Source organism: Gigantopelta aegis, chromosome 6 (genome assembly GCF_016097555.1).
Source record: "Gigantopelta aegis isolate Gae_Host chromosome 6, Gae_host_genome, whole genome shotgun sequence".
NCBI lineage: Eukaryota > Metazoa > Mollusca > Gastropoda > Neomphalida > Peltospiridae > Gigantopelta > Gigantopelta aegis.
In genome coordinates, this window is record NC_054704.1 from 56,273,981 (window position 1) to 56,289,553 (window position 15,573).

General features: G+C 39.7%; 1 protein-coding gene across 3 annotated transcripts in view; it reads right to left on the bottom strand.

Moving 5' to 3' along the window:
* LOC121375070 overlaps positions 1 to 14,215 on the bottom strand; it is a 37,606-nt gene extending 23,391 nt beyond the window's left edge. Inside the window, exons 1-2 of one of the 3 annotated variants that reach the window (XM_041502296.1) lie at positions 14,178 to 14,215; positions 4,301 to 6,223 (exon numbers count right to left, since the gene is read on the bottom strand). In XM_041502296.1, coding sequence (XP_041358230.1) covers positions 4,308 to 5,927 — 1,620 coding nt within the window. In that variant the 5' untranslated portion in view covers positions 5,928 to 6,223; positions 14,178 to 14,215 and the 3' untranslated portion in view covers positions 4,301 to 4,307. Of the gene's footprint in view, positions 1 to 3,166; positions 6,224 to 6,555; positions 6,855 to 14,177 lie in introns of those variants that run through there. The other 2 variants (XM_041502295.1, XM_041502297.1) reach the window with 2 other exon arrangements.
* Positions 14,216 to 15,573: the final 1,358 nt, after the last annotated feature.

The window sequence follows — 15,573 nt, forward strand, 5'->3', positions numbered from 1 at the left end:
GTTTGATGTGCTATTAATAAATGAATCATGTGATGATAAATTTACACAGTAGCCAATTAGTGTTAAGACTTAAACAGCCAACCAGATAAATGTCGACATTGTTTTCTGACAGTGGCATCTTTTGTTTAGCTCACCATTAAGCTTTCGTGTTTAGCTTCATTTCACACAAATTGTAAATTCTAAATAAAAGAAATTTTGTTTATAGTTGTTTCTGAAGATGTCCATCTCCATGTCTATTAAAAAAATTAGAAATCTATTGAATTATTTTAAAGGTTAAAGGTTATTTTAAAGGTTAAAGGTTAACTATACAGTAAAGTTAAGATTAGGCAAAAATGTTTTGTCAATTTCCAATGAATGCTGTTTCAGTTTTATGGAAATTGTTTTTGAAAATGCTGTCATTAAAATTGCATTTTGGCTGAAAGGAAAACATTACCATGTTTTAACTCCCTTGAATAGTGACCATGCATGCAATTTCCCCCATCTGCAGGTGTTCAGTGTGCAAACTGAAAATGATCTAGAATAACATAACATATGAATAATGATCAGTTATTCACGGCAGCACAGATTCCTGCTAAATTCTCAGACAGGGTATTTTTAAGATGCTTTTTGGTGCTTCGATTACAGTATAGCAGAAAGTAGTGTTTGAAATTTAAAGCATAAAAACATAAAGTTCCAATGCAATATACAAATGTGTATTGATGTTTTCTGATATTCTCATTCAGTGATGGTATGACATATCGTTAGTTCATAATTCCATACACTTAAAAGAATCTCCATAGTTCATATATTGATTGCCGATCTCGCGCGAAACGGAATTTTGTTTTATTACGTCGATGCATTGTAAACAAAAAAAAGCATTGAACGAACGCGCACCGAAATATAATATGAACTGTATTAAAACCACACTGACTTCACTGGAAAATGAGGATTAGGTTTGAATAGAAGCAAGACTGGGCGAGTCAACAAAAGTCGGCGGTGAAGTATGAATCAAGCTTTACGCTGACCTCGCCGTGTAAGAGGAGCTATCACTCTCGCTCTCCATCACTCTCCTAAGAATAGTCCAAGGAGAGTCATATTTAGCTTCCCTTAGCATGTCAATGTATACGGTATCATTATGGTAATATCTTAAATATCTCTCCATAATCAATGCCAGGGGAGCAATTAATCATTCGCCTCGATTGTTTACGCATCCGAGGTGCATGGGTCGGAGGATCGAACCCCCTCAGTGGACTAACTTCATAGTTTTAAAAATAATTTTACCCACGTCCTAACCAGTTCTTCACAAGTATTTCAAAGGCCGTGGTATATGCTGTCCTGTCTGAGGGAAAGTGCATATAGCACACTGGACCAGCTTGTAATAACATATTTTATTATGACTTAGTAAAAAGTGAACATTAAACGCCAACCTACATGTAACAAAGGGCGTTGTGTGTACTGTCCTGTTTGTGAAATGGTGCATATAAAATATCCCATGCTGCTAATCGAAACTAATGGTCAACGGTATGGTGACAGTGGGTTTCCTCTCTATCTATGTGTTCCTTAAACGTATGTTCGAAGTCATATAACTAATTACAATGTATGAAAGCGTCAAATAAAAACATTTCGTTCTTTTCAACCTACATGTATATCAACCTCGACGTTTATGAACCTAAAATAGAGTAATAAGGGCACTTCATTTTATATATATTGATATACTGTGCGTGCGTGCGTGTACATTTTGTACGTCCGTCAATCAGTTATCTGTCTGTTCAACAGGGTATTTGTATCGGCCTGTATTTAAAATAAAATTCTAACACGACATAACCTCTGTTAACCAAATGGTTCATTAAACACATTTACGAGTTGTCTTCACTTATTCTACCAAAACGACCAGAGAAAGAAAGAAAGAATTGTTTTATTTAACGACGCACTCAACACATTTTATTTACGGTTATATGGTGTCAGATATATGGTTAAGGACCACACAGATTTTGAGAGGAAACCCGCTGTCGCCACTACATGGGTTACTCTTTCTGATTAGCAGCAAGGGATCTTTAATTTGCGCTTCCCACAGGCAGGATAGCACAAACCATGGCCTTTGTTGAACCAGTTATGGATCACTGGTCGGTGCAAGTGGTTTACACCTACCCATTGAGCCTTGGTGAGCACTCACTCAGGGTTTGGAGTCGGTATCTGGATTAAAAATCCCATGCCTCGACTGGGATCCGAACCCAGTACCTACCAGCCTGTAGACCGATGGCCTAACCATGACGCCACCGAGGCCGGTAAAACGACCAGAGATGCACGAACCTTTCAAGCGGTGATTCCTTTACATCTCACCTTCTCAGACCAAGTAAAATGCCAGCCATTAATAAAATAATACTAAGGGTTAATGTTTTGCTGGTAATTAATGCATAAAGACGACAGAATTGTTTAGCACCGCGAGTTAACATAACACACAATATTGTAATTATTACATTTAGGTCAAGATAATCCAACAATTACAGAAAAAAGCCACTTGCAACACAGTCGCTATTCCGTCTGATTAGCAGCAATGCATACTATTTATTACACACCTGTGTAAGATATTGCTCATTACATAATAATCACTCAATATCCAACTAGTGTAATATTAGCGTGACGTAGATCACTTGCTGACACAATTCGCAGGAAACTAACGTGTATAGTAGTAGGTCCCGGCATCTGCTTACATCTGCGTTGCGGCTTGTTTCCAGTTGGTTTGTAATAAAATAAAATACTGAACTAGCTTCCCTGTCATACCATTTTTATGAAACTCGTTAGATACCAAACATGTTCACTCATTTCATAAAAATGGTATGGCAGGTAAACTCGTTTAGTATGTAGTCATGATAGCTGTTGATGCATGGTATTGTGGCCTATTACAGTGCGCCGTGCGGCCCAGTACTTCTGACTTCAGCACTCGAGGTTTCTGTTAGGGTTACCTCACCCTTAGTCCATATCAGTCAAGCCTCTACCCATTGACCAGTCCAGCTTGGGTGTCCCTAACAGAAGCCAAAGCTTCTGCTGGCATAGCTCTCTGGGTCACTGAGAAATACAAGCCTCCTCACCACGTCAAGGAATGGACTATGATGGGGGCTCGTTTAATTTTTGACGAGAACACGTTTTATGTATTAATTATAGGTGACAAACAATAAAACACGTAATATTTAAAAACAATTGATATGTAATAAAACGTTATGCTTATAGCATACATCAAATTGTTATCAAAGAAAAAGGCAAGATGTGATATGAAAGACAGACAGGCAGACGCACGTACGTAGAGAGAGAGAGAGAGAGAGAGAGAGAGAGAGAGAGAGAGAGAGAGAGAGAGAGAGAGAGAGAGAGAGAGAGAGAGAGAGAGAACTTTATGATAAGCATACACATATGTACATGTTTACTTACAACCTGAATCTAGCATCTTTACTACTTAAGACATCTACCTATAGTTCAGCAGATTTATCAACGCTACACCAAGGCGGAGTCGCACGAAAGTCTGGGTGGGATGGGGGGGGGGGGGGGGGGGGAGGACTTCAGTCATTTTAGCTACTGCTTGTTGTATAAAATGTAGCATCTGAAAATTGCTATATATTTCCCGTTATATTATTTTTCGTTCGCACTTTAAATTTAGAATATTGTTTAATTAGATATAATGGGTTAAGCAAAAAAAAAAATTGTGTCAAATGAATTTATTTGTCGCAACCCTTAAAATTGGCTTAAATCGGTTATACAACTTTTCAGTCCTTAGAGGCCTGTGTATGTTAGCTTCAGTGGAACGTACACAGTTCAGTCAGTGAGTAACTCAAGTCACGTAATCCGTGTAAGTCTTATGCCGGATGCAGACTATAGCGTAGGCGTGGCGCAGCATAGTGTAAGCCAGCAGCACGCAATTTGACAGCTAATGTACACTTTATTGATGTCTTAATGTCTTCAGTTAGGACGTCAACGTTTTATGAGCATGATCTGCAGTCAACATACTAGAACTTGAATCTAAACATGATTAAAATGTACCGCGTATTTACGCTACCCGTAGGGCTATTTGTAGTATGTACTATTATAGTCTGTGGGATCCTGCCCATGAAGATCCCTTGTTACTAATGAGAAAGAGTAGCTCATTGCGTGGCTGCAGTTGAATTTCCGCTCTCATTACGTGAGGTCCTTTTCTTGTGTCTGACGCCATATAACCATAATTACTGTCCTTTCCTTCTTTCTCTACGCCACGCCGCGCTACGCTGTAGTCTGGCTGAGGCATTACTTAAGTATGTCACCTATCGCGGAACTCTGCCTATAATATTACTGACATTTAAATATTATGAACGGTTATTCAAATTAAGCATGTTTTTCACAACGTCTGTTCCAGGTCCTCTGGAATGATCTACCTGGTCTCTGGTTACCAATTCATCATCCTTGCCCCAGTCCATGAGCACAGCGTAAGACCCGGAGGCTCCGGCGTCTTCGGCTGTAGCCTGGCACGCTAGTTCCTTGCACTTGGCGTGCTGGATTAGATTTGGTTCCACGTCAACAGATGCTGGGACAGTCTGATACATGCGATATGCTATGTCCTCTATTTTGTATCGTCTGTGTTTCGCAGGGGTTTGCCGCAACTCCGCCAGCAGTGTCTGGATGTAGGGAGCATGTTTCCGTGACATTAATAAATTGAGATCCGTGGACGGGTTGATGATGCGATAGACGGACCTTCTGAGAGTAGTCAAGGTGCTGAATGATAGCAGTAGTGGAGGTATGGGTTTTCTCCACACGGTATTGGACCTGAAGAGAACGCCTCCGTAGTGCATCAGGATATACAGCCCGTACATGAGGTCCGCGTGCTCAGAGTGCCACTCGTCCAGGAAGCGGACGGGGACGAACGTGACGTTGTATCGCTGCAGGTCCTCCCATGTGGATCCTGTGGGCTCCTCGTCTGCGTGCAGAAAGACGTGTTTCATCCCTGCCACGTGGATAGAACTCAGAATACTGGCGTAGGCCGTGTATCCAATCGTGCCACCTTTCTCAAAGTGAAGAATATGTGCATGCAGCGGAATGCGGTTAGTGTCGCTTGGTTTGGGAACAACTGGCTCCTCGGAGCCATACACCAGCAATCTAGCAAAGGAAGAGAACCGATCATTTGGCCGCCATATGTCTCGCGGAAATATCCGATCTGTAACCTGAACACACTCGAGACTCTGACTGCCAGACTGGATGTTGTAGTCACGAATAGTCGGACAGTTTATAACAAGAGTTCTGCTCGATTCTGACACTACAGCTGGTTCGGATGCTGGAAAAAGAAACACCATTTTCAAATCATTTGGATAACACGTATATCCTTCGTGGCTTGAAGAATTGCCAAAACATTTATCACGATTCTGATACCCGTAATACGATTCTCTCGTAAACCCACTCACTGCAATATCGTCAGATATGAATATTCCAGTGGGGTTGTGATAGTCACCGAGATCAAAATGTGACGACTCAAAATATCTATGACCACAAAAGCGTTTGTTAGCGACGTATTTAAGGACAAGAGAGGGGATATCTCGCTGAATATCGGCAAACCAAGTCACGAAGCCTTGGTCGTCCTTAACTGGTAGCTCTGAGTAGTGGAAGACGATCTTGTCTGGACGGATCGTTTTGAAGATGCTTAAGATACTTATAAAATGCTTGAACTCGAAATGTCCTTTGCGACACCACAGGTAATGAACCACAACAACAGGTTTGTCCGCTACAAGACTCGACTTGAGAACATTCTTGGCCAGACTCCCATACAGCATTGAAGACTGTTTGGACATCGATTCAAGGAGGTATGGGTTTCTCAGTTGGTACTTATAACGGCAGAAGTAAACTTGAAACACAAGTAAAGCCAGAAGGGCTACACATATAAAGAAATAAACAAAGATTCCATAGGACTGTTTCTTCATGGTGGACAACAGATACATCGGTATACTAGTATGTATTTACAGGAATTCACGTTCACCGTTATGTGATGAAGGTCAGGTAACGTCTGATGGCAACACAGTGGACATAGCAAGTCACTGTTTAAATAATTACCCAGTCGATGTCACGTCTTTAGGCAAAAAGGCCTACACTTCCACGATATGTATACTTCCATTAGATGTAACTCAGGCTAGGGATGCTGTAATTATTCACTTTGTAGTTGGACACATTATTGCAGTCGTATAGTCCTGTCTCTCGAGCAGATGTTCCTGTTGCAATCCATTTCAATCTCCAGTTCCTGAATTTTAAAAAAGAAAACATAATGTATATGCATGCATGTACAAAATCACTTTAAAAAGTTCAGTTAACAATCTATTTATACGTGCTCAAAATCATACTTGAACGAACTCATTTCTCTTAATAATATTTAATTTGACAATTTTAATTTTAATTTTATTCAGTAAAATATTAACGAACATCAATCAAGAATGTTATCAAAACGCATTACCTTTATTATTATTGTTGTCATCGCCATCATCATCATCATCATAATACATGTTTAAAAATTATAATGCTACATTGCGTTGAAGTACCATTTTTAATGACTTAAAACAAAAAACAAAATTTAACTTTTTGGAGTAGCTCGAATCATTCCCCTTCGGCAAACTCAAACGTCCTCGTTTTACAATGTTGTGACCCCTGGCCATTTACAAAACCCTAGATCCGCCCCTGTTGGTCCTGGTAAACCAGCATCTACTCTGCGGTAATATGCAAAAGAAAGTCATCCTAATAATTTATGCAAATTTAGCTAATTCAGCTTTGAACGTCATTTTCAATAGTTTAAATGTGCGATGGTGGTACACTTTCGTGTTTGAATAAACATGTATAATAATGAAAAGAATGATGCCTTTAAAAATAGGTTATTACATGCTCAAACTTACAAACATAATATATAATATAAATGCATGCCCATGGATACATTTTTTAATATATATATAAACACCTTTCTTACTTACAATTTTGAATCTGTCGCTATTTTAACAAGGTATGACCTTTGAGCCTAATGGGCAAATATCCATATAATAATGGGTGTGAAATATAAAAGTTACAGTCCCTGTACTTTCGAAATAATTCCATATTCAGTAGGACCACTCGATAAAAAAAGAGCCTGAAACTGCCAACCTTCTAATACAGCCACGTATACGTATGCTATAATAAATTTTTCAAAATGTAACCAGGGGTAGCTTTTTATAAAACACATAGTTCACCTTTATTACAGGTTTTACACTTTAATTGTTGATTTAAAATGTTACGACTCGCTGCATCGTATTCTTAATGGTATTATCAGTTTATGGACTGGTCAGCTGTGTTACTATTTTGGGCAGGTCGGTGATGAGTCAGTTAATGAAGTTAATGATAGGTTACGCTTGAATGAACACATTGACACATGACGGTAGAAGAGAAGTTTGTTTTCTTTAACGACACCACTAGAGCACATTGATTTATTAACCATCGGCTGTTAGATGTTAAACATTTGATAATTCTGACATATAGTCTTAGAGAGGAAACACGCTACATTTTTCACTTAGTAGGAAGGGATATTTTATATGCATCATCCCACAGACAGGATAGCACATACAACGGCCTTTGATATACCAGTCGTGGTCCAGTGGCTGGGTCGAGAAATAGCCCAATGGGCTCACCGACGGGGATCGATTCCAAACCGACCGCGCATCAAGGGAGCGATTTACCACTGGGCTACGTCCCGCACACACGACAGGTAGAAATACATGCTAGTAAAAATCCCCCCCCCCCCCCCCCCCCCCCCCCCCCCCCCCCCCCCCCCCCCCCCCCCCCCCGCCAAAGTAACCACACCTTTGCCATTCATCTCGATCGTCAGAGTAGTGACACATACAAATATATTTAAGTGAAAACTGAAATTTAATTAACTGCAAAGTTGTTATATTGATATCTAAAATTATTTAAGTTATCACTCCTAGATTCAGCTGTGGGTTCAGCGTAATGTTATGTAAAGTATATATACGTTACGTGTTCGAAAAAAAAAAGTTTGTTTTATGTACCAATGTGAATAGAATGTAAGCAGTGTTTTATTTTATGTAGTTTAGGTTTTTCCTGTATGATTTGAAGTCAACAGCATAAATTCTGTAGGACCCCATAGGAAGGCACTTGTTCCTATTGCGCTGCTCTACTAGTATGAATACAATACTATCACTAGTATTTAGTTTACGCAGATGTGTGACCATGTGGGCTAAAGCGTTGTTCTTGAAAAATGTTGGCTTTTAATTTCACTTCAACCGAGTGAGGCTTACAATAATACCAATAGGTATGTGCAAGTGGAGACAAGATTGCACCACGCCCCATAGGATGTCCATTAGATATTAAGTGGAGAATTTACGAACAAATGCATTATCTAACTTAATCCAATATTCAGTGATTTAAAAAAAGAAAAATGCGTGACTACTATTTTATATTTTTAATTTTAAAAATCGGTTAAATGACAAGGAAAATTTAGAAAACTAACAAACATTCTGCGAGTACGGCTATAGCAATATAATATGTTCCCTACAGCGCCCATCACATTTTCGTATCTGCTAAGATCTGGGGCCATAACTCTAAACCAAAAAAGGTGGTAAATCGCCATGAGGGTCAAACCTGATTCGTAAGAATACACCGGCCTCTATGGTGTCGTGGTTAAGCCATCGGACATAAGGTTGGTAGGTACAGGGTTCGCAGCCCGGTACCGGCTCCCACCCAGAGCGAGTTTTGACGACTCGATGGATAACTGTAAGGCCACTACACCCTCTTCTCACTAACCACAAACAATAAACAACTAAACCACTGCCTTGAACAGACAGTCCAGATAGCTGAGACATGTGTCTAGGACAGCGTGCTTGAACCTTAATTGGATATAAGCACGAAAATACGTTGAAATGAAATGAGATGAAATGTAAGAGTACATAATAAAGCTACAAACAAGATTTCAGCTCAATATATTGAGGCATTGCGAAACGAACGTCGTGAAAACTGAATTTCGCATCGCCCAAGTTCGTAAATTGTCACGAAGGGTGTCATTAAACATCTATTCTATTCTAATCTAAATCCCCACGAACATCAAACCTGATCTGTAACAGTACACGATGAAGCTATACACAATATTTCAGCTCAACATAATTATTGAGGCATTGTGGGGAAAAAAAAAAGAGTCCGAAAAACTATATGTGGGACAGACGGTCACACAGACAGACAGACAGACAGACAGACGGAAGGAGACGAAGCCTACAGTTCCGTCCGGTTGGGGACTAATAACCCAAACCGACAGGATACTTTCGGACCTAACGATTTCGCTAGTGAATTTTCATTCAATGTCTGGCATTATAAGAGTGTTAAACGTGCTAAAAGTGTAATCTATGATAAAAAAATTAAAAAAAAAAAACCTTTCAAATGAGCTCCAATATTATAGCCGTATGACTTTCGGGGGCATTAAAGGGATAATCAGGTCAAATATGAGCTTTTATGCGTTGAAACAAATGCACACCCGGATCATCAGCACATAATATACTGACAATTTAACAAATAAAAACAGGCGTAATTTGAAGGCACGTTTTCCCATTGCGCCGCTCTCCTAATATTAATACACCACTATCACTAGTATTTTGTTTACGCAGATGTGTGTGACCATGTGGAGCTTCAGCTAGCATGTGATATCACGCTCGCATATGTAATTTAGCACGAGTTGTGAGTGAAATGTTATATATGGACACGGATCAGGGGCGTAGCGTGATCTGGACCTGGGGGGTGGGGGGGGGGGGGTCGAATATGAACCACGTGGACCTTTTTCTATTTTGTTTTTGCACCACCCGAAACTCCATATTTATAAACCTGTATGTTTTAGTACTGAAAGCGGCCCATTTGCTTTTGCTTCCCCTCCCCAACCCCCCCCCCCCCCCCCCCCCCCCCCAGCCTACGCCCCTGCGGATGTATTATTCCATTTCATACATATCTTCAATAACCAGGTTCTAAAGGGACATTCCCGAGTTTGCTGCATTGTAAGATTTTTCCGACTAATAAAATATTTCTACGATTAAATTTGCATATTAAATATATTTTATTGTTTAGAATATTAGTATGTTCAATGTGTTTCTGGTCGTCTTAATATTTGTAAGAAGCCCAAACTGGATTTTGTCTTCAAATAAAAAAAAATATCTTAGGAAACAAAATAAAATGTAACCTAGTACAAATATTTAAATGATCAGAAACACGTTTAATATACAGCCACTAATATTTTATGCAGAAAAATATATTTAATATGAAATTACAATCGTTAAAAAGTCTCTGTTAGTCGATAACATCTTAAAAATTGCAGCAAACTCAGGAATGTCCCTTTAAGCAAATTTTAACATCTTTTTCGACTAAAGGTTATTTACAGCCTTTGCACTTGTAGCTGACTAACGCGTCACAGACACATGAATGTCAGGTTAACTATACGTCACAGTCTAATCGATTTCCATCGTGTAGTTTTTCATTGGATGTAAGGCATTGGTGACCTACTCATCACCTAGGAGCAGCCAGTTGTTTGTCTTGAAATTGTCAACACACGTACATGTGTTAATAACCATGTGTAACCAAAAATAACGCTTGGTGTTCTCAATCAACGGGTGTGTAAGAAAACAGGCCTCTGTGGTGTTTAGTTTTACTAGTGCCATGCCCCCCCCCCCCCCCCACCACCACCACCACCACCAAGGGTACTTGACACACTAGTATTGGATCACATACTGGGTTATATTTACGAGTACAGGTCTACCATCTGAAGCGTCAGAAATCAATTCACAACCGGTAGATCCCCTTACAGATATGTTCTTGTCATAGCAATAGGTTCCATGCGTTATGACACACAAGCGACATGTTACGCAATTTCGACACGTCCAATATAATGTCTAGTTAGACTTCGTCGTCATTTTGTCCAGTTCATCGACATTAGTGCAGAGAATACTGACAGTGGACACTTTACGTTGGATACAGGTACATGTATATATAAATGTATGATGCGTTATTATTGTATCTGCGATGTGTCGGATAGGGGGAGGGGCGATATGTAGTTCAGTGGTAGTGCGCTCGCCTAGGGCGGGACGCCCTCGGTAAACGAGGGATTATTTCCCGTCCTAATCAGTGATCCACCACTTGTACATGGTATTTCTCGTTCCAGCCAGTGCACCACGACTAGGATACCAAAGGTCGTGGTGTGTGCTACCCTGCCTGTGGGATGGTGCATATAAAAGATCCCTTTCTGCTAAAGAAAAAAAATGGAGCGGGTTTCCTCTCAAAGACTACATGTCAAAATGACCAAATGTTTGACATCCAATAGCCGATGATTAATAAATCAATGTGCTCTAGTGGTCTCGTTAAACAAAAGAAACTTTTGTACATGGGAGATCTTGGTATGTACCTCCTTGTCTAAAAGAAACGTACTTATAACAGCTCCCTTATTCGGCGGGATCAGCCTATATGGCGGAAGCGGGTTGACTCATTCTCGCGACCAAATGCCGAAATAGGTCAGACACCAAGTAGCCATAGTTTAATAATGTGTTAAGGTGTTGTAAAACAAAATCAATATTCATTTCCTATTATTTGATGTCTTATGCCGGGTAGCTATATTGTTTTGTTTTGTTTAACGACACCACTAGAGCACACTGATTTATTAAATATCGGCTATTGGATGTCAAACGTGGTAAATTCGACATATACACGCCCGCCCCCCCCCCCCCCCCCCCGCCCCAATAATTGTGAATCAAAAATATTGGTAGTAAATCTTAAGGCAGAGATGAATTTTACTTGTAGAATATAGAAAATTGCATTTCAGGACATCTAGTTTTCTACATTTTACGGGAGAGCAGCAAATTATTTTCTATATGCACTTTTCCACAGACCGAACAACACATACCACAACTTTTGTGATACCAGCCGTGGGGCAGTGGTTAAGACGGGGGGGGGGGGGGGCGAACAATCAGAGAATGGGTCCACTGAGATGGTTCGATCATATAAAGTAAGCACCTACGTCGAACCGGCCTCGGTGGCGCAGTGGTTAAGCCATCGGACTACAGGCTGGTAGGTACAGGGTTCGCAGCCCGGTACCGGCTCCAACCCAGAGCGAGTTCTTAAGGGCTCAGTGGGTAGGTGTAAGGCCACTACACCCTCTTCTCTCTCACTAACCACTAACCAACTAACAACTAACCCACTGTCCTGGACATACATCCCAGATAGCTGAGATGTGTGCCCAGGACAGCGTGCTTGAACCTTAATTGGATATAAGCACGAAAATAAGTTGAAATCAATCAAATCAACCTACGTCGAGCGTTCTACCGACTGAGCTAGATCCCACAATTGGACATTACAAGTAGTCTTAATTTTGTTTGAAACAGCGTTACGTGATAATCTCAAAGGCTTCTATATGCAATGTGTTATTGTGATTAATTGTTTTCCCATATAAAAATGAATCTGCTTCATTATCCGTAATGATCTACTTCCCGTTTCTCGAGCCTGGCGCTTAAAGACTGATAAATGACTCGCTGAACGTTCGGATCCGTCCGGTCAATTAATCATATATCTACTGGGATACGTATTGATCACCCTTCGTTATCCACGCCGGGAGCGACCTTGGGCAGTGCGTGCGTTCGTTAAGCAGACGACAAATGGAATTATTAATTACATGGAAACACCTGTGAAGAATGTCATTTATTCGTCCCCAGTGTTACTGACCCCGAGCCGCTATAACCATCCGGAAGACTATATACATTGGATTTGTCAAGTTTGAAAATTTAAGCAAGACATTGTACTTGTAAGTAGTGAATATATATTACAACTGTCAATAATAAATTTAGACTATTCCAGTAATGTGAACACAAAAATACTAGTCGCTAACATGATGTACGTAGCCAGTTATAAGGGATATATTCATCGTTGACCAACAACACAGGTAGGTCTAAAAAAAAAGAGAAGATGTCTTCTTATTATATATATTCGAATGGATTTTAGGCCAATTAGAAAACAGACCGTTGTAAATTATTAAGTATCGTGTGGTTCATTCGACATTTCCAGCCACTATTAATTTATAGTCCTTCCCACAGGGTACGCTTTTTTTTTTACATACTATGGAATTTACTACTTTATTTATTTCTGAGCAGATTGTTTTCTGGATTTTTTTTTTTATCACGTGGGGATTGGGATGGAAGTCACTATAAAATATATTTATTTATTTAAAAAAAAAAAAAAAAAAAAAAAAAAATATATATATATATATATATAGTGACTTCCATATATATATATATATTAATTTATTTATTTTTTTCAGTATTATTTTTATGTAATTATTTATTAGTCAAATTATTTAAATGTATCCGGTGTTGTTGGTTTTTGTTGTTTTTTTGGTTTTTGTTTTGTTTTTCCATTTATTTTGTTTTGTTTTTTCAAATGGACCCACATACCCCAAATAACACAAACATGTATGCACGAAATATGAAATATAATTATGACAACAACAATTTATCTCAGGAACCATCCATAAAGTACGTAGGCCCTACACCCCAAAAGGGTGAGGGGCGTTAGGGCATTGTGTACGAAGAAGGCACGGGGTTGAGGTGGTTCGCCGAGAGTACATAGGCCTACAACACGCTCTTAATAACTGTATTCAATGTATTTTTCACTGAAAGAGCGATGTAGGCCTATCTAACACCCTCCCACCCCAACCCGTATGTATGCATGTGGTGTAAATGGGGGGAGGAGGGTAAAAAAATCTCAGATTTTGTACTAAATACTTTATCTATGCGCCCCTCAAACCCATTTTACATGTTAGGGCTGTTTCACTTTGACAATATTTATAGATTTTTTTATTATTGTATCCTCCCCCCCCCCCCCCCCCAAGTTATCAAGTTTGAACCATCCCTTTTTTTAACTATTTTCGGGACGACACGTCTCTCGTTAGATTGGTTTTTGCGCTACATGTGATATGAATGTGACATGATAGAACACGACGGCACCAATCTAATCATTCGCGAACACTCGGCCTCTAGAACACTACTTGTAAACCTGCTGAAACGCGTACGGTCCCACCTCTGAATCGATCTTAGCAGTATTTTAGTGAGTGCCTTTCCACAAAGCGTTAACTATTTTACAAGTATACAGTGTACAGAATATTCAAGTGTTCTAAAACTGAAAATTATAACCTTTGTAAAACTTACCCAACAATCTTTCGAGTATCGTAAACAGATACTAGTTGATACGGAAATAGCCGATGTTCGTTACTGACGAAAGCATGATTTGTCAACAGGAATGCTATCGCGACCAATGAAAAACCGGGCCATGTGACTGGTAAAGTATAAACAATTGGACTGCGGACTAGCAATGAATGTATGACAAATTTAACCAGGCAGCATGTTTTGAATATAATTGTTTTTGAATACAGTTTATTCCCGTGTAATATTCACACACACACACACACACACACACACACACACACACACACACACACACACACACACACACACACACACACACACACACACTGTTATTCCAAACTGTCCATAGCTCACCATTAAGTCCTTTCCTCCTTTTTGTTTTGGGTATGAACTCTGTCAGAACGAAATGCGAGCGTTAATTGGGTGTAGATACGGTAAACCAATTGAATTCCTTCCATCTTCTACCGATATGTGATCTTTGTCATAATTTACGTAGTGATAATTTATATTTAGTAATATACGTCATAATTATGCATCAACAGTGCTTTTGGGTACTTGATCATATGCATGTATTGTAGACATCCACCCCACTGATATTTATCTATGCGCATGTTTACGGTGTTTTGTTTATCTATGCGCACGCTGTAAGGTGGTTATCGAGGGTGTAGTACAAAATACTTTCGCATGAATTATGTTTTGGGTCGTATATAATAATCACCCCATGTCCTAAGTGAATTTATGTTTTAATTACTGTCTGCATTTAAACCTACACTTATTGGACCGTGTGAATCAATTAGCTCTCTATAAAGGATATGAGATAAGAATTTTATAGTCCTTGGGCATCTGTTTTATCTCTGTATAATATAGCCCCCAATCCAAGGCATCTGTTTTATCCCTGTATAATATAGCCCCCAATCCAAGGCATCTGTTTTATCTCTGTATAATATAGCCCCCAATCCAAGGCATCTGTTTTATCCCTGTATAATATAGCCCCCAATCCAAGGCATCTGTTGTATCTCTGTATAATATAGCCCCCAATCCAAGGCATCTGTTTTATCTCTGTATAATATAGCCCCCAATCCAAGGCATCTGTTGTATCTCTGTATAATATAGCCTCCAAATCCAAGGCATCTGTTTTATCTCTGTATAATATAGCCCCCAATCTACAAAGGGTACAATACATGTCGATCCCTTGTTTGGTCTTTATAGGCAGGTCTGAGGCGGGACATAGCCCAGTAGTAGACTAAAGCGCTCGCCTGATACGAGGTCGGTCTGGGATCAATACCCGTCGGTGGGCCCCATTGCGCTATTTCCCGTTCCAGCCAGTGCACCACGACTGGTATATCAAAGGTGTGGTATGTGCTACCTTGTCTGTCGGATATGGTGCATCAATTATAAA